The sequence below is a fragment of the Dipodomys merriami genome, unplaced genomic scaffold (assembly GCF_024711535.1).
Source record: "Dipodomys merriami isolate MVZ:Mamm:240054 unplaced genomic scaffold, mDipMer1.0.p SCAF_62, whole genome shotgun sequence".
NCBI lineage: Eukaryota > Metazoa > Chordata > Mammalia > Rodentia > Heteromyidae > Dipodomys > Dipodomys merriami.
Genome location: NW_027206202.1, coordinates 4,084,311 through 4,102,135, shown reverse-complemented (window position 1 = coordinate 4,102,135; position 17,825 = coordinate 4,084,311). Strand labels below are relative to the sequence as shown.

General features: G+C 47.6%; 1 protein-coding gene across 1 annotated transcript in view; it reads right to left on the bottom strand.

Moving 5' to 3' along the window:
• Arhgap17 (Rho GTPase activating protein 17) overlaps positions 1-17,825 on the bottom strand; it is an 89,213-nt gene that overhangs the window by 18,316 nt on the left and 53,072 nt on the right. Inside the window, 9 exon segments of the mRNA XM_070004301.1 lie at positions 682-773; positions 4,102-4,215; positions 5,897-5,977; positions 8,965-9,046; positions 9,784-9,895; positions 12,062-12,189; positions 15,997-16,078; positions 16,242-16,310; positions 17,402-17,513. Of these exon segments, the coding sequence (XP_069860402.1) occupies positions 682-773; positions 4,102-4,215; positions 5,897-5,977; positions 8,965-9,046; positions 9,784-9,895; positions 12,062-12,189; positions 15,997-16,078; positions 16,242-16,310; positions 17,402-17,513 (872 nt within the window).

Below are 17,825 nucleotides of genomic sequence, written 5' to 3'. Positions count from 1 at the left end.
GGCTGGCTTTGAACTGTGATCCTAACATCTCAGCCTCCTTAGTAGCTAGGATTACAGGCGTGAGCCACCGGCGCCTGGCCCAAGTCACTTCTAAAAGGCAATTCGTGGCTCAACACGGGCAATTCACTCAACACGGGAGACTATCAAATCTCTCCTCAAACATCTGTCTCTAACCTGTCACAACTTAAGAATTCATTTTCTTGGGTTAGGAAGGTGGCTCAGTGGTAGAGCTCTTGCCTTGCATGCATGAGGCCCTGGGTTTGATTCCTCAGCACCACATAAACAAAAAGAAAAAAGCTGGAAGTGGTGCTGTGGCTCAAGTGGTAGAGCGCTAGCCTTAAGCTGAAGAGCTGAGGGACAGAGCCCAGGCCCAGAGTTCAGGCCCACAACCAGACCAAAAAAAAGAATTCATTTTCTCCATGGTCCAAAGCTCCTACAGACCTAGCAAACACACAGCACCTAGTGGGTACTCACTGTGCATTGACTGAATGTGTTTCAGTGAAACTAATGGAAATACATAATAACATTATCATGTCAGAGTACAAATGTAAAGGAAAAAAGCCTGGAGAAAAGCATGAAAAAGCAAAGCCAATTACGTAACCACCAACGTGTCTTCCTTACACAGACTTGCTATCATTTGCCACGTGGCTCTGACCTCAGCAGACCAGCAACAACCCTTACCTCCAGGAAAGAACCAGTCAGCATGCTGGATGATGGGCTCAATCACGGCGACCACGTGGACGGAGGTGGCCGCTGCCATCTCAGCCAGCGTTCTGCAAAGCAAGTTCGTAGAATCAGACGCCTCCTTCCCCTCCGCAGCCTCAGCCGGGCAACACGCTTATTTCTAAGCAATAAAACAGTTGACTTCACATGCACAAATAAAGCTCACAAGGTCCTAGACTATGAGTGCAGCAGTGCTAGTCCAGGAGAAAACCATTACCCAGCTGGCTATGGCTCTTCCCCTCTGCAGAGCGAGGGCAAGTTCCAGTCCTCTGCGCAGGACCAAGGGCAGTGATGTCAGGAAGTCAAGAGGGTCAAAAAGCTGGCTTAAGTCGGCACAGGCGGCTCACACCTGTCATCCTAGCTACTCAGGAGGCTGAGATCTGAGGATCACGGTTCGAAGCCAGCCCGGGCAGGAAACTCTGTGAGATTCTTATCTCCAGTGTACCACTAGAAAACCAGAAGTGGTGCTGTGGCTCAAAGGGAGAGCACCTGCCTTGAGCAAAAAAATTCAGAGAGCTGGGTGCCCAGGTCCTGAGTTCAAGCTCCATAACTGACCACCACTCCCCCCCCCCCAAAAAAAAGCTGGTTTAAGTTGATTAGGAACAAGGTTGCAGCAGCCTCCCAGCTGGCAGCTAGCATGGAAGACCCCAGATGACTAAAAACCGTGTTTGCCGATACTGTCAGCTACAGCGTTCACTGCTGCAGTGCCCCGAGCTCACACTGAGGTGGGCACATGTAGGCTCCAGGCTCAGGGTGAGGATCCAGGAGCTGAAAGTATCTAACATCTGCACTCAGAAGGAAGAGAATGGGTAAGAACCATTATCCCTGCCCTTGAGGACCTAACTGGGCTCTTGGCTCTCACTGATTTGCACAACAAAGTGGGGTGAGACCTACTTTCCAGCTGTCTTTACCTTTATTTACTGTGACATGTGTGTGAGTAATTTTGTATAACTACTTTTTGTTGTTGTTGTTGTTGTTTCCTTTTTGTGTTGTTCCTGGGGCTGGAACTAGGCCTAGCACTGTCCCTGAGCTTTTGGGCTCAAGGCTAGCACTCCACCACTTGAGCCACACCTCCACTTCCACGCTTTTTGGTGGTTAGTTGGAGATAAGAATCTTTAAACCATGATCCTCAGATCTCAGCCTCCAAAAGTTGCTACAATTATAGGTGTGAACCACCCCCCTCTAGCTGGTATTGGGGTGTCAGTTTGGGACCTTAGTAGGCGGGTGCTCTACCACTTGGTGCTTTACCATTTTTGTTTGCTTTTTTGGTTATTTTGATTGGAAATTTTTCTGTCTGGCCTGGCCTTGAACCACAATTCTTTTGCTCTCAGCCTCCAAGAAGCTAGCATTATAGGAATATAACTACTAGAGCTATACCTCTACTGATCTTTAATTTTGCTTTGTAATACTGAATGTATACAATTTTTTTTGGGGGGGGGTCTGGTTGTGGGCCTGAACTCTGGGCCTGGGTTCTGTCCCTCAGCACTTCAGCTCAAGGCTAGCGCTCTACCACTTGAGCCACAGCGCCACTTCCGGCTTTTTTCTTATGTGGTGCTGAGGAATCGAACCCAGGGCCTCGAGCATGCGAGGCAAGTGCTCTACCACTGAGCCACCTTCCCAGCCCCTATACGAGTAATCTTATATATTTCCTAAAACAAGATTGGACATACATGAGTGAATGAGTGAGTGAAAAGACCTTGATATGAAAACTGCAGCATTTTGAGCAGGTGGCTCACGCCTGTAATCCCACCTACTTGGGGGAAGTCAGAGGGATGGTAGCTCGAGGCCAGTCTGGGAAGGAAGCAAGGTCCCTAACTCAACCCAGACACCCGGCATGGTGGCAAGTGCCAGTGAGCCCAGCCACGTGGAGTCTATAGGGCAGGAAGACTGTGATCTGAGGCTGGCCCTGGGCAAAACAAAACAAACAAGGAAGCAAAATGACGGGTAAGCCAAGCTCTGAGAAACAAGCTGGGCATGTTCTTGCTCATATGCAGAAGCTACATCTAAAATATACTGGGACACGATAAATCATACGGGACTTTAGGCATTCACACACAGTGAGACCAAAGGAAGTTATTCTTAGGAGAGGAACACAAAGGTGCCATGCCTATGTGCATCTGATTGTGCAAGTAATATTTATTGAAGTGAACTCTAGGAAATAGAAACAAGAGGTTTTTTTTTTTTGGTTGTTGTTTCTGTTTTTTCTTGTCTTGCTTATATGTTTATCTATCTTTGGGAGGGTAAGGCGGGCAGGGGGGTGGGGGGGACAGAAATGGAGGGACAAACGGTGACCAATGCAGAAGTGGTACTCACTAGACACTATGTGGAAAATGAACGGTACAACTTGTGGGTGGGGATGGGAGCCAAAAACTATGAGAAAGCGAGGGAAGGGATAACATTGTCCAAAAAGAAGTGCATTCTTTACCTATCTTATATGACTGTAAGCCCTCTGTACGTCACCTTTATAATAATGATTAAAAAGAAAACGTGAGATCCTACAAAGAAAAAAATACAGCACAAAGGCCTGGGGTGCAGCTCATGTGGTAGAGTGCTTGCTTAGCAAGTAGGAGAGGAAGCTCAACAGGACCATCATCCTACAAAAAGCAGTCATGGGGAGCAGGGAAGGACACAGGCCCTGTGGTCCCCGCCAGGGCTCGCGCGGGACTCAGCGAAGGTGGGCATGACGGCCCGGGCTTCGCAGGGAAAGCTGTGAGAACTGAGATCACTGGCAACAGCTTTGAGGAAAAAGACACCTGAGAGATAGCGTATGTAAGAAGGGCACTCTGACCTTCCTCTTTCTTCCTGAAAACAGAAGATAAAACTCTCCCAAGAAAAAAGCCCTCCCAGTGCCTGGGTGGGGGAGAAACATTTTTATCATCAGGGTCTGGAGTGGGGAGGGTGTTGAGGCAGGAGACCACCTGGACAAATGACCTTGTTAGACTCGCAAATGACCTTGTTAGACTCGCCCTTCTTTTCCACCTGCCTGGGCATAACCTCTGTCTGGTCCTGCTCTCACCACTGACTACATGCTGTTGAACAGCCGTAGAGCATTGCTTTTCCTGTGAGGGCTCCTGGGTCTATCATTTTTCCCGCTAACCAGTTGCATGTCAGTTTCACTTCAGGCCCAGCCACACCCTGAAGGGAGTAGAGGTCAAGCTCTGGTGGTCTCTCATCACTGCATCTGTGGCAGATACAGATGTGTGTCTCCTATCAGCTGCCTGATGGCCTCCTCCCCCTTGCCCACGTGCGGGCCAGCCCTGAGCTGTGTCCTGAGAAAGTCAGACGAGTGGAAAATCAACTTAGGCTAGACTGAGGGTCATCCCACCAGGTGAAGAGAAGATATTAGTGTCCCATGAGGGGGGGGAGACGCTCACTCACCCTTCGTTTTTGGCCCACAGTAAGTTGGGGCCCAACACGATGGCTATGTTGCTGGGAGTCATCTTATTAGCGTCGCTGGTCTGAGCGAGCTTCGCTAGGAACTTGATTAGGTACCTGCGAAATAGAAGGGATGAAAGGTCTGCAGCTCTCCCCGACCACCTGCGTTCCCTGGCTCTTGCAGGTTTTTCTTTTGTTTTGAGAACTTGATTAATGAGAACTTGTAAAGAGGAAATCACCACGGTTTTACCTCTATGTGCTGCACATTTCTAATCCATTTCTCCTCTATTATCCAATTGTTACCACTGAGTAAATTAGATTGGATTCAACAGTAGCTCAACATATTTTTAATACAAATATAGTAAAGCAAACATACAAAATCAACCAAGGTACATTTCTTAAATGGAACTGTACTTAAACACATTTTATATTGCAATTATGAAAATATTCAATTTACATGCTTTAAGTATATATGACTATAATTTTATATATCTGTAAGTACGGTTACATTAAAAAATTAAGTACAATCTAGCTCTCTTGTCAACAGGGAGCTGGTTAAATAATGCTAGGTAGGGCTGGGAAGGTGGCTCAGCGGCAGAGTGCTTGCCTTGCATGCATGAGGCTCTGGGTTCGATTCCTCAGCACCACATAAGCAAAAAGAAAAAAGTCAGAAGTGGCGCTGTGGCTCAAGTGGTAGAGTGTTAGCCTTGAGCTGAAGAGCTGAGGGACAGCTCCCAAGCCCAGAGTTCAGGCACCACAACCGGATCTCCCCCCCTCCCCCCCAAAAAATAAATAATGCTAGGTAATCCTTAAAGTGGAGTACGATGCAACCATAAAAAAGTTATCATGTACTGATATGGAAAAATTCTCTTAAGATTCACTAAACAAAAACATTAAAATGTTAAGTAAAGAAGATGAGGTGGAGGATGTGTACAATATACACTACCATTGGATGTTAAAAAGTGGGTGATGAGAGAAATCACATGTATGTAGCATGTATATATGAAAGTAGTTGCTTATGCACTTGTTCACTTTTTTTTTTTTTTGAGGTACTGAGATTAGTACTCAGGGCCAGGTACTCTAGCACTTGAACCACACCTCCAGACCCTTTCTGTGTTGATAAATAGGAGGGTCTTGTTTCATACCTGTGTTGCTGGGGATGACAGACAAGGGCCACCATGCCCAGCTACTATGCTTCCCAAACAGCTGGGATAACAGCTTCAGGCCTCCACATCCACTTACTGTTCAGGATGGAGTCATGAACGTTTCTACCAAGGCTGGCCTCAAATCTTCATCCCCAAGATGTCCACCTCCCACGCAGCTAGGATTACATACTTGAGCCCCCCTCTCCTGGCGTGCACTGACTCTTGCCGAGAGGATGTGCAAGAAGCGAATCCTGACTGGCTCAGGAGAGGGATGGGTGGCGAGAGGAGGACGGTAGGAGAGAGGTTTTTCTTTGCAGTGTATACTTTTGAACTGTGAATCATAGGAAACTCTGGATTTTTGCACTCTATATTTAAAAAGCCACCAGTAAAATTCATAGAGTAAAACAAAGTTACAGTAAAATTCATAGAGTAAAACAAAGTTAAAATCCCAACACGTGGACTGGGAAGGTGGCTAAGTGGTTCACCCACCCCACCAACCTGCAGGCCGGCAGCTCCCTCCACGTGACTCTCCACCTCTTCAGCCGTGCCATGCATGCCTGAGTTAATATTTTCCCTGCCAGGATTAAACCTCTCTTCACTCCGGAGTTACTGTAATGTAGTGGTTTACTTTATGGAATCCCAACCATACATACCTAAAGTTAACAAAGTTTTGTGGTGGCAACTTCTGACATGTTCTCCATAAATCTTGAAGTTTTTTGTCTGGATCCTGTATGCTGAGAAAAAAAAAATTCATTAGACCACCTATTACTGATAGATGTACTAATATGTGGCTATAATCTGGATATGAAATGTCACCCCCTGGCCCTTTTGTTGAAGGCTTGGACCTCAGCCTGAGGTGCTCTCTGAGCTGGTGGAACCTTTGGGAATAAGTCAGGGCCATGGCCTGGAAGGAGTTCTGGGACCTTGGACCTTCTTGTTTTGCTCTTTGCTTCTCAGCTGGCATGAAGCCGACAGGCCTCCTCTCCCATTAGCCCTGCCACAATGTGTTGTGCCCAGTGTCATCACGGACTGACATCCTTGAAATTGTGAACCAACACAACCTTTTCCTTCTTTAAGTTGATTATCTCAGTCAAAGCGATGCAGAGCTACCTAAAAATATATGCTATATTAACCATGAGGCCCGTGTTGTTATTTCCCACGGCTGGCAGACAGCACAAACTTGGGAAACAGACAGGTTTGTAGTAAAATACCAACTACATCACTGTTTGACTTGGAGCAAGAACTTGAACTAACAAGACTCAATCATTCCACTTGTGAGCTCGGGGGCAGAGCCACGCAAAACCACGCGGTCCAACACACATGGCACAAGGAAACAGAGCTCCACAGAGGGTTCAGTCTAGAAAACATGCATGCTGATAGATGCTTTCTGGAGCCCGGATTTCCTTATACCAAAGAGAGCCCAGCCACAGATCAGCTGCCAAACTCAAGGCACTCGGACTTCTGGTCAGTCTTTCTCACTCTCAAGGCTGCTTAAAGTCTCCAGGCCCAGAGGCCCATTCTGCTGTGAAGCCCTGGCCACAAAGTAAACTTCAAGGCACCAATGTTCAGAGATGCAGAAGACGGACACAGCAGGGTTTGTGGGGCAGTCAGCTCTGCCCACTAGAAAGGACAGTGCTAGAAGGTATCCCGGTGATATCTATACAACAGAAGTGAAGATATATCTACAGGGCTGGGAAGGTAGCTTAGTGGTAGAGTGCTTGCCTCGCATACATGAAATCTTGGGTTCGATTCCTCAGCACCTCATACACAGAAAAAGCTGGAAGAGGCATCATAGCTCAAGTGGTAAGAGTGTTAGCCTTGAGCCGGGCGCTGGTGGCTCACGCCTGTAATCCTAGCTACTCAGGAGGCTGAGATCTGAGGATTGCGGTTCAAAGCCAGCCCGGGCAGGAGAGACCGTGAGACTCCTATCTCCAATAAACCACCAGAAAACCGGAAGTGGCACTGTGGCTCAAGTGGTAGAGTGCTCGCCTTGAGCTGAAGAGTGGAGGGACAGCACACAGGCCCAGAGTTCAAGCCCCACGACCGACAAAAAAAAAAAAAAAGAGTGTTAGCCTTGAGCAAAAGAAGCTCAGGGACGGGGCTGGGATGGTGCCTCAGCAGCAGAGCGCTTGCCTTGCATGCATGAGGCCCTGGGTTCGATTCCTCAGCACCACATAAGCAAAAAGAAAAAAGCCAGAAGTGGTGCTGTGGCTCAGGTGGTAGAGCGCTAGCCTTGAGCTGAAGAGCTGAGGGACAGCGTCCAGGCCCAGAGTTCAGGCCCACGACCGGACCAAAAAAAGACCCCCCCCAAAAAAAAGCAGCTCAGGGACAGTGCCTAGGCCCTGAGTTCAAGCCCCAAGATTGGCAAAAAAAAGAAAAAGAAAAGAAAAGAAAAAACAAGAAAAATACATCTACATGTTACATGTTAAGAGATCAGCCCATATGTCACCCATACAGTGGAGGTCTATGCTGACATTTCTCAACTATGAAATAATACACTGCTTAAGAGGTTATTTCCTCTCAGGAACTAGAGAAAAATTGAGCTCAGGAAGGGACAAGGAAACCACCCAATAAAAGAAAGGCTACAACTCGCCTACCTACAAGTGATGGTTGGGTTCGTCTAACACAGTCACAGGCTAGGCCCTAACTGGGTTCTTAGGGTGGAATAAAGACTACAAACATGGCTATGAACTTAAAAACCTCACCTATAAGGGACAAAGCACGATTCTGCAAGCATCTGGGAAAAGCAATATGGGATGATGTGTAAGTGACAAGAAAAAATGGCTCAGAGGCCATCAAATCACGGCCTGTGTGACGGGCAGATGGGGACAGGGGAGAGGAGGGGAGCATCAGAGGTAATGATTTAGGGACCTGGGAGAGAAGACAGGTCAGCACAATGACACGGGCCGGCTGACCAAGAAACTCCAACTATTCTCTATGAAAGACTTGTCCTGCTTAAAACCAACTCTTCCTTGATAGAGTTAAGCCTGGGGTGGGGGGGTGGCAGGGTGCGGGGGGGGGGGGGGGGAGAAAGGGCCAGAGAATGGGCAGACATGGGGTGGGTGCCCGTTACTGCCCTGGCCTCAGCCCTACTCCTCCCCACCTCCACCCCCCATTGCCTCATCTGTAAGTGAGAACAGTAACATCAACCTCTTACAACACTAAGGATTATAGGAGGTGACGGCTGTCAAGATTAGTATGGCCTTTAGCACACAGCAAGGACTCGAGACACTTTATTAGTGTAATGATGTCCCCCTTACTGTCCAGGTGAATTTGCAAGCCGCCTGACAGGCATATAGCAGTAGGACCCTTGTCCAGTTACAGGGCTTTCTTCAACATAAAGAGGATTTGCGATGGGCCAGTTCATTAGTGAGGGTGCCATTATGCATCTTCAATCAGATAAGTCACGTATGTTTAACCCAAGGCATAACTTGGAAGCTTCCCATACTAATATTAATACCTGAAATTTTCATTCTCAATGTAACTAGATCTGGGACACGTGCTATTTTCATGTTAATTATAAAGTCTGAGGATAAAAATGACTTGCAAATGGGGCACAGTATTTTATCCTCCTTTTGGGTGCCAGTACTGGGGCTTGAACTGGAGCCTGGGCGCTGTCCTTTGGCTTTCTTGCTCAGGGCTGGCACTCTACCACTTGAGCCACAGCTCCACTTCCCCCATCCTGTCTCTTTACTTTTAAAGCTGTGTTCTTTAAACTCACCTTGCAACTTGTGTCCATTCCTCGTAGAGATGAAAAGTCATCAAGGGTTCAGGCAATTCCCGCAAATAGGACTTCAAAGCACCTGCAACCATTAACACCTTGGCTATGAAATGGAGGTGCCTGGAGATCTTGGGAGCGCATGTTTTTGCAAACTGACATTATCTCAGTCACAATCTTCTGGGTTATACAGAACAAACCATACTTTGGCAGGAGGAGTGGTTAGACAATGAAGTTATGTTTAAATTCTCTTAACAGACATGGTCTGTGGGGACGAGAAGAGGGAAGAAGTACGTCTCCAACAATGGCGTTATGAGCTATCTCCACCTTTACTCAGTAAGGGGAAAGAGGGAGGAAGTAAACTTAGATAAAGATAATAAGAAGGTAGGTGTGTGTGTGTGTTTACAAAGGGAGTTTTTGGTATGTGTGTGTCAGTCCTGGGGCTTGAACTCAGAGCCTGGGTGCTGTCCCTGACTTCCTTCAGCTCAAGGCCAGCGCTCTACCACTTGAGCCACAGCACCACTTCTGGGTTTTTCCTGAGTAGTTTATTGGAGATGAGAGTCTTATAGGCTGGCTTTGCATCGGGAATTTTATTAGGAGTTTCATTTTGACAAATAAAACTATATTTTTTAACAGATGATCTGCCCAAGTTAGGACTTGCTCAGGCTTTGAGGGCAGCTTGACTTTGTTTTCTGTTGTTGCTATTTGTTTTTTTGTCAGTACTGAGGCTTGAACTTAGGACCTTAGCACTGTCCCTTAGCTTCTCCACTCATCTCAGCTTTCCCAGTAGCAGCTTGACTTGAGGGACTCATTGGAGCTCACCTGCTACGGCGTGGGGGTCTGAATAGAACTCATCCAGGTGAGAAGTAGAACAGTCTAAAGCAGCTTTCAGCTTCTTTAACTTGGAGGCTCCGGCTCCAATTCGGAAAAGGCCCTGAAGACAACGAAAAGCCATCAACGTCAAGTGTAGGTTGTGAGTCTCCTACCAAGAGGCTGCGGGTTCTGATGGAACTTCAGCTCGCCTCCATCCATGAGGACAGTCAGCCAGTCAGTCTGTCTGTCTGCCTGCTGGCCAGCTGGCCAGCCAGCCTGCCTCACAGGGCTGCCCAAGAAATAGGGAGACCTATGTATTCACCTAGATTGCCTGGTTGGGCAGAAAGCAAAAACCTTGGTTTTTGTTATTTTGAGACAAGGACTCATTGTGTAGCCCAAAGTGTTCTCAAATTCTAAATCCTGCCTCAGCTGCTCTAGTGCTAGGATTACAAGGTAAGCCACCATGTAGAAGTCTGTTTTTAATGCAAGCTCTCAATCTGTCTCTGTTTAAAAGGCCTTTTTTTTACTTCCACAAAAAGTTTATATTTCCAACACTGACTGCTATAGATTCTCTATATTTAGGATTTAAAAAAAATTAGCATTGGGCACAGAAATAGAGGGAAGGGTGAACAAGTGCAGTCGTGGTAACCAATAGACACTATGTGGAAGATGAACTATGCAGTCCTGTGGGCAGGGATGGGATGGGGGAAACTGGGGAAAACTAAAGCAAGGGGTGACAATGTCCAAAAAAAGAAATGCACTTATTGCCTGAATTATGAAATGGTAACCCCTCTGTACAACACCTTAGTAGTAACAGTAAAATCACCTCAAAAAATTACTATCTAAAGGCTAGCCATAATGGTTCATAACAGTAATCCTAGCACTCAGGAGGCTAAGGAAGAAAAATCCTGAGTTTGAGGCCAGCCTGGGCTACATATTGAGAATCTGTCTCACACTCACATACAAAAATGTTGACATCTTAAGAAAAGAAAAAATGTGTTAGACCAGGCTGCTAGTCACCCCTGCCCAAATGACACTAAGAAAATGGAGGAAAAAAAACAATACACGAAGTATCAACCAAGACAGGACCAGGAGTTAAAAGACTTGAGTTTCAAGCAAACTGATGTGGGCAGGGTTTCAGGACCTGGATGGACACTCCTGACACTTTGGTCTGGGTGATTCTTCACTGGAGGGAGTGGGGGAGGTAGGGGAGGGAGCGCCCTGTGCATTGTGGGCTGTTTAACAACATCCTCAATTTTTAGTCTTCAATACTATGGCCAACCAAGTTACTAGGATCAAAATGTCTCAACAGTTTGCCAAACACCAGTGGGGAAGTGGAAGTGGCTCCCGATGAAAAGCATCAACCATGGCTTATCAGCAAGTGGAGCAGTCCTGGACCTGGTGTGGTTGGATGGGTGAGTTTTTGCCTGTGTAATTCCTTAAAGCTGTTCACACTGCAATACACACACTTTTCTGTATGCATGTTACATAAAACTTTCATAAAAAGTTTTTTTAGCCGGGAACTGATGGCCCATGCCTTTAATCCTAGGTACTCAGGAGGCTGATATCTGAGGATCCTGGTTTGAAGCCAGCACAGGCTGGCTGTGGGACTCCAATTAACTGCTCAAAAATCCGAAGTGGTGCGGTGGCTCAAGTGGCACAGTACTAGCCCTGAGCAAAAGAGCTCAGGGACAGGGCCCGGGCTCTGAGTTCAAGCCCCACAACGGACCAAAAAGAAAAACTAAAGTTTTTTTTTTAAAGGAAAAAAAAAAAAGACTTATTATTCTATCGAGCTCTGTGCCAGTGTGACCTCTCTGTATGTTGACTTATCTAAACGAGAAGAAATGCACAGGAACTGCCCTGCCTGGCTCTCTGGTAGGGATCCTATAAAAGAAATGCATAAATGCATTCCAACATCAATTGCATCGTATCACACAGGTGCAAGATTCTTGCTGTCAACAGTTATTAGAACCAAGAGCTCCTGGAAGCTCTGGTCTGTTACAACATCATGAAATCCACCGTCCCACATCATGAACAGCTTAACATGCCACGATCAGATGGAACACAAAAGGTCGGAACATGCTTCACTCAGGCGAGTTCACCCGGTCCTGGGAGACACAGAAGAGTACGGTGTGCAGGGTGGGTCTCAATTTGAAAGTCTGGAAGCTGTCGGTCCACACGATGCCCACAGTGGCTATGTAATAAAGACAGGGTGGACGGGGTGTGTGTGTGTGGGAGGGGGGGGGGGTGCGCGCATGGTGCCCTGGGAGAGGAAGGGCTGCCTCACCTCCTCCTTCATGCCCGTCTCCAGGAGCAGCATGACGCACGCTTCTATGGGGAGCGCGATCTCGCGCCCGCTGCGCTTCAGGTGCTCTTCCAGAGGGGTCCCGAAGGCGGGCTTCTCCGCCCACTTATCTAGAGCAGTGAACAGCCTGTAAGACACCCCCACAACCTCACGCATCCCCACGCTGTTTTCTCCCCAGCCACCGAAGGAGGTGTTCTAAACGCTGGCAGCCGAGGCTCTGGGAGGAGCCAGCACCTGTGCCGTGTGCGGCTGTGGCTGGCGTGTGTGGGAGCGCGGCCCCGCGCCGCCTGCCTTCAACACGCGTTAGGTAGGCTGGCGGCCTGGTGTGAGCGTCCTCTCCTCATGGAAAGCCATGTCACCGAGACATGCACAGCAGCACGGGACTGGCCTTCTAGTGACAGGATGAGAAAGAGCTTCCTCACATGGAAATGGAACCACTGTCCCACGTCCGTGACCCAGGACTGGAGATGGTCGAGGGGAACGTGGGCCAGGTGCAGTGTCTCTGAGACAATCTGTTGCCAAACAGATTCGGAGTCAAAACACAATGAAGCGTCGTCAGTTCCTCAGGAACGCAGCCTGGGATGAAAGCAGTAGTGTGGGATTTTATTTAACCCTGCTCCCTTCCACCACGGGGCTGGGGCAGCTCGGCAGAAATACACACCGTGAGGCAATCAGATAAGAAAGCCACGTTTTGAACTTGGACCTAGGGTCTTCGAATGGGAAGTCCTGGCTGGGTCTGGCCTGCCTGTGGGATCGGGAGACAGCGCCATGTGGGAAGCACACGGAAGCTCAAGGGACACGAGCTGGTGGCCACGTCATGTGGTCCTGGCCCACCAGCTGGGCTTACGCCCGTCCTCTGCTAGAACTTTCTGGAAACACTCCACAGAGTACGCTGCCCTCTGCCTTCATGTAATGCTGGCAGGGGTGGGAATGAAAACCTCCATCCCAGAGACATTCCAAAGGGCAGACTCCAGTTTCTCAAATGAACAGCGTACTATGTGCCTGGCACTGCAGGAGGGACCGAGTGCCCAGGGACACTCCACCTTCAGGGTGAGAGCAATTGGATCATGAAGGAAACACAGGACATACACGTACACGTGACAGCCACAAGACAAGACACGTTTGCTATGTCATGGCAGATCGATGGTATACACAAGGGTCACAAAACAGTTGTCTGCATGGCCAGTGGTGACTGGGGCAGAGGCCAGGCTGGGGAGCCCCCAGAAGCAGCCAGATCAACATGTCTGGGGGGGGAACACCCCAAGTGCCACCAGACCTTTTAAACATTTAAAAGAAGGCAGAATGGGGATTGGTACATGAAGTGTCTTGATTCAAAATGACAGCAACTAATTAAAAAAACGTGTAGTGAACGGCAGCTGTTTGCGACCTCTGGTGTTGACCATCAATGCAAGGGTGATTTGGGAGACAGGGTTCACACAGCCCCAGCAGTGAGGGAGATGAGAATCAACAGGCTAAGAAGCAGATAAGCACATCTGGTGGAGAGCGACAAGCGGTGAGTCTGGACACTTGAGTTTTATCCCAGAGCTCGGGCACCAGGCTATGACAGCACAGCAGTAGAGAGGCCAGGAAGGATGGGGGGAAAGGCAGGCACAGGGCAGAATGAACAGAACCCAGTGGCCATGTGAGAGAGGAAGGGAAGAGAGCACAGGCTTTCAGGCCTGGTGGTGTCAAGGGGACCAAGAAGGAAGGCCAGGGGGAGTACACAGACCAGTGAGTGGAAGACGAGGGCAGCATTCAAGAGAACTGATGCTTCAGATGCAGACGAGAGGGAGTTTCTAGGGAAGGGGTAAAGGGAGGGAGGAAGAGAAGATCCTAGGGGTGAGGACACAACTCAGAAAAGGGGGTGAGGTGGGGGCAGAATTGTAGAAATGTGAGATGAGGGATGATGATCAAGTGAAGCAGGAGAAAGTTTCGCCAGGGAAGAGAGGCCCAGCTGTGCCAGACACCAGGATTGCCCAGTGTTTGGGCATTCAAACTTCCTTTTTAAACAGCAGAGTGGAGGGGGAAGCCAGATTGAAGAATTAAGAGGCAGGAGAGAAGGTAGAAAGGAGTCTCTAAGAGCCTTGCAGAAGAAAAGGAGATCAAGTAAAAGGCACCGAGTTTGGGACATGTGGAGATTGAAAGGCCAGCAGCTGGTCAAATGTCCATTAGAAGGTCCAGGACATGGGAACTGCAGGGTCAGATTATAGCAAAGACTTGTTGAGTCTTTCTGAAGACAGAAGACAGGACTAGAGGGAGAAGACTAAGAGGAGACGGGGAGGGGAGAGGATGGGGTATATTTTACACAGGAGGAGATCACGGTCCTCCTCTGCTGTGCCCCCTACAGGCCAGTTTTCCACAGTTCACCCTAATCCCCAGCCCTGCTCCCCATTCTCCTGCATTTCTTCAAGGAAAACGACAGAACCAGCTGCCTGGGAAGCCATCCTTCCCTGATTGGTGGATGGGAAACTTCCCAATTAGACTTCAGGCACTCAAAAGCTACAACATTGCTGTCCATCCTTCTGCTCCACGCAGCACTCAGCACACAGTGGCTACCTCATAAACCCAAGTTCTCAATTCTGTATATCTGCTGCTCAACACCATTGCTATACACTGGGAAATGATGTTTTTTAGAACCAAGAGAAGCTCATCCTATGAAGAATGGCCAAGTAATGAGGTGCATTACAGCGGAGATTACTCAGGGCCAGGGTCAGTCAAAACAGAGAATCTTATTCCATCATTCAAAAGCTTTCAGGCACAAGGCTAAAAACTGTTGGGACTTCCTGAAGTTCAAGGGGCTAGTGCACATGCACATCCACAGAACCTTCCACTGTCACCCATACTGCACAATCACATGGTCGCTACATTCAATGGCTGGCCTGATCTCTGCGGTTCAAACCCGTGGCTCTGCAGGGTGAACTTAAACTCCAAATGTCAGGTCTACACCGCAAGCGAAAGGCAGCTGGCTCTCCACATTCAGCCAGCTGTGGACTGAAAATACCCAGCAACGAAACTGCTCTCTCCTGAATATGGAGAAACTTTACTGTTTTGTCATTATTCTCTAAACCCTACAATGGAACTACTATTTACACAGCATTTACACTGCACTCTACAGTATAATAATCTAGAGATGACAAAGTACACAGAAGAATATGGGCAGGTTATATGCAAATGAGGCCACTCCCCCTCAGACACTGAGGGACAAATGCAACACACTTGAAGATGACAGAGCACCTCCTGCCATTTCTGCTGGTGAGCACTGATGGCAAATCTCACAGAAGGAGAGGCAAGGGCTTTAGGGAGGCAAACAAAACAAAATCGACAAGCAAACCAATAGGTGTACACATCCCACATCAAAGGAAGGTTTAATCCATTTGTGGAAAAGAATCTGCAACGTGCTTGACTATGGTGGGTAAAATATTAGTACTGATAAGAACAAAAGCCTTGTGTCGACAAACGAGTCCAAAATGGGGGCCGTGGTCTATGACTCCATCAACACTCATGTGTGGAGTCAAGTACAAAAGTTCTCTCCTGGAAAGCTGAACTTCTTCCCACCCCCCCAGACTGATGGCCACTCTTGGAGGCACAGGGCCAGAACTGAGCCCTGCAGAACCAGCAGCTGGCTTGGAAAAGTGACTGGATGTTCCAACTTTTCAAGCTTGTAGGAGGACAGACAGACCTACACACCCCTGAGTTATCTCTTCGAGGGAAGGTTTGAAAGAACTGCAAAGTGTTCCGTTAGTGTGTTAATTTGGGTTTGGAAGATATTAGAGGATGCAGCAAGGAAGATGGACGGGTGCTGGGAGCAGCACCTGGCTTGGCAGAGAGCCTCCACCCAGAGGAAATGCATGCAGAGAAGAAGAGAGGCAGAGGGGCAGCGGCAAGAAAGGCGTCAGCCAGCACGCAGGTTACGTTACCTTGATGGGCTCGCATTTCGGGAAGGGCCTTTTCTAAGACTGCTAATGCTTTTCTATGGTAATCTGCTTGTGCTTCTAATAACTGAGAACAGACCCACATTCAAAAACAAAAGTAACGTTAGCGTCGGATGCACACACACACAGTGGCTGAGCAAAACTCAAAAAATGAACTCAGTTTGCAAATAAACTAAAAAGGACTCGATTTTTACAATGGGCTAAGATTTTTCTCAAGGGCTGGTGCTTACCGTAACGAAAAATTTTCCGTACTCCCCTTCTCTGGCCATGAAGTTGTACATGTCTGCCGCGAGCTGATCCTGGGTAAGCAGAAGAAACACAGCATGAGAAAGATGAACGGAAACATGGTCTGAGGTGATCTGTGAGGCCTCAGACAGAAAAGTGATGGAAGAAGCCACAGATTAAATGTTCACTAAACCACTGCTGCCACCATGCCAGGGTACAACAAAAAGAATAAGCATCTTATGTCTTGACATGGGAACCATTTCCAAAGTATGTTTTTCAATTCCTTGCCAGGAAGCAAGAGTATGTATGGGGCACTACTTACAGTAGATTACCACTTGATTTTAAAAAAAAGGAGAAAAATGTCCTCTTTTGACTGCTATGAAATGTGTGGGTACGCACGGGCATATGTCTGGAATTAAAGACATTAGGAAGAGCAATTTTCTATCAAGTACAGAAGAAATTAGATAGAAGGAAGAGAGTGGTGGAAGACTTAATGTCTAATTTTATTCTTTTTAATATCTAAAGAAATCATTCATGTAAAAACTCAGTAACTTAAGGAACGACAGATAAGGCAAATGGGTATATATGTATTTTTTTTCAATTTTTGTATATATGTGTGTGCATATATTGTTCTTATACATATACAGAAAAATTTACATTTATTGGAAAATACACATATATAACTTCTTTTGCATTTAAAACATATTGCTTTCTGTTTTGGACATCAAGGTACATAAATTAATGTGAAGACTATCTATCCCATTTATGATAAATCTGGAAATGCTAGTTATGAAGAATAAATACATTTATAAAATAACTGGCAAAACAAGAAAGTAAATTTCCTGAATCTCCAGCCTGCCTCAAAAAAAAAAAAAAAAGATAAAAGGAAAAGAAACAAAGACTCACAATGTTGTGCATGAATGGAAGGTAGGGATGGAATAACCAGGTAGACTTGTACCAGCATGGTAGCCAACATGGCTGAGTCTGGCATTCACGAGGACTCAGACCAGAAAGGGAGGCCTTGGGCTAGCATGGCAGGGAGGTAGTACAGGCACGTTGCGCACAAAGATGCAAGTCCTGGAGACCTAGACCCTTCTTACGGGAAGGGTTGACACAGTGACGCGTCAGCAGACGATGATCGCTGCGATGACTAGGCGTCTCATACCTTGCACTGCTCAACTTTATTTCCAGCTTCATCCATCTCTTCCTTGAGGGTATCTATTTTTGATGGAAGCCCCTGAAAGTTGGCTCCTGAAGACTTGTGAGCTTGGTTCCACCTGCGAAAACAAAGGGGCAGCCAGTCTGACAAGGCTATGCATCTTCAACTGCACGGGGTGGAGGTAGGCCCCTCCCCAGAACAGATACTGCTTATGTCGGGTATCAGAACCCAGGATGGCTGCTTCTCTTTGACTTTATCCTCTAAGAGGAGACGTGAGTGTTCCAGCATGACAGGACCCTCCCCGTGCTGTGGGTATCTGCTCTGAGTGCCATCAGACACATCCTGTCTCCTACAAACCCCGCTGCTGAAGCAGCTGTGCAGTGCTCGGCATAGAATCCTTGCCAACAAAGCACCCCTTTGCTGCCCTGCT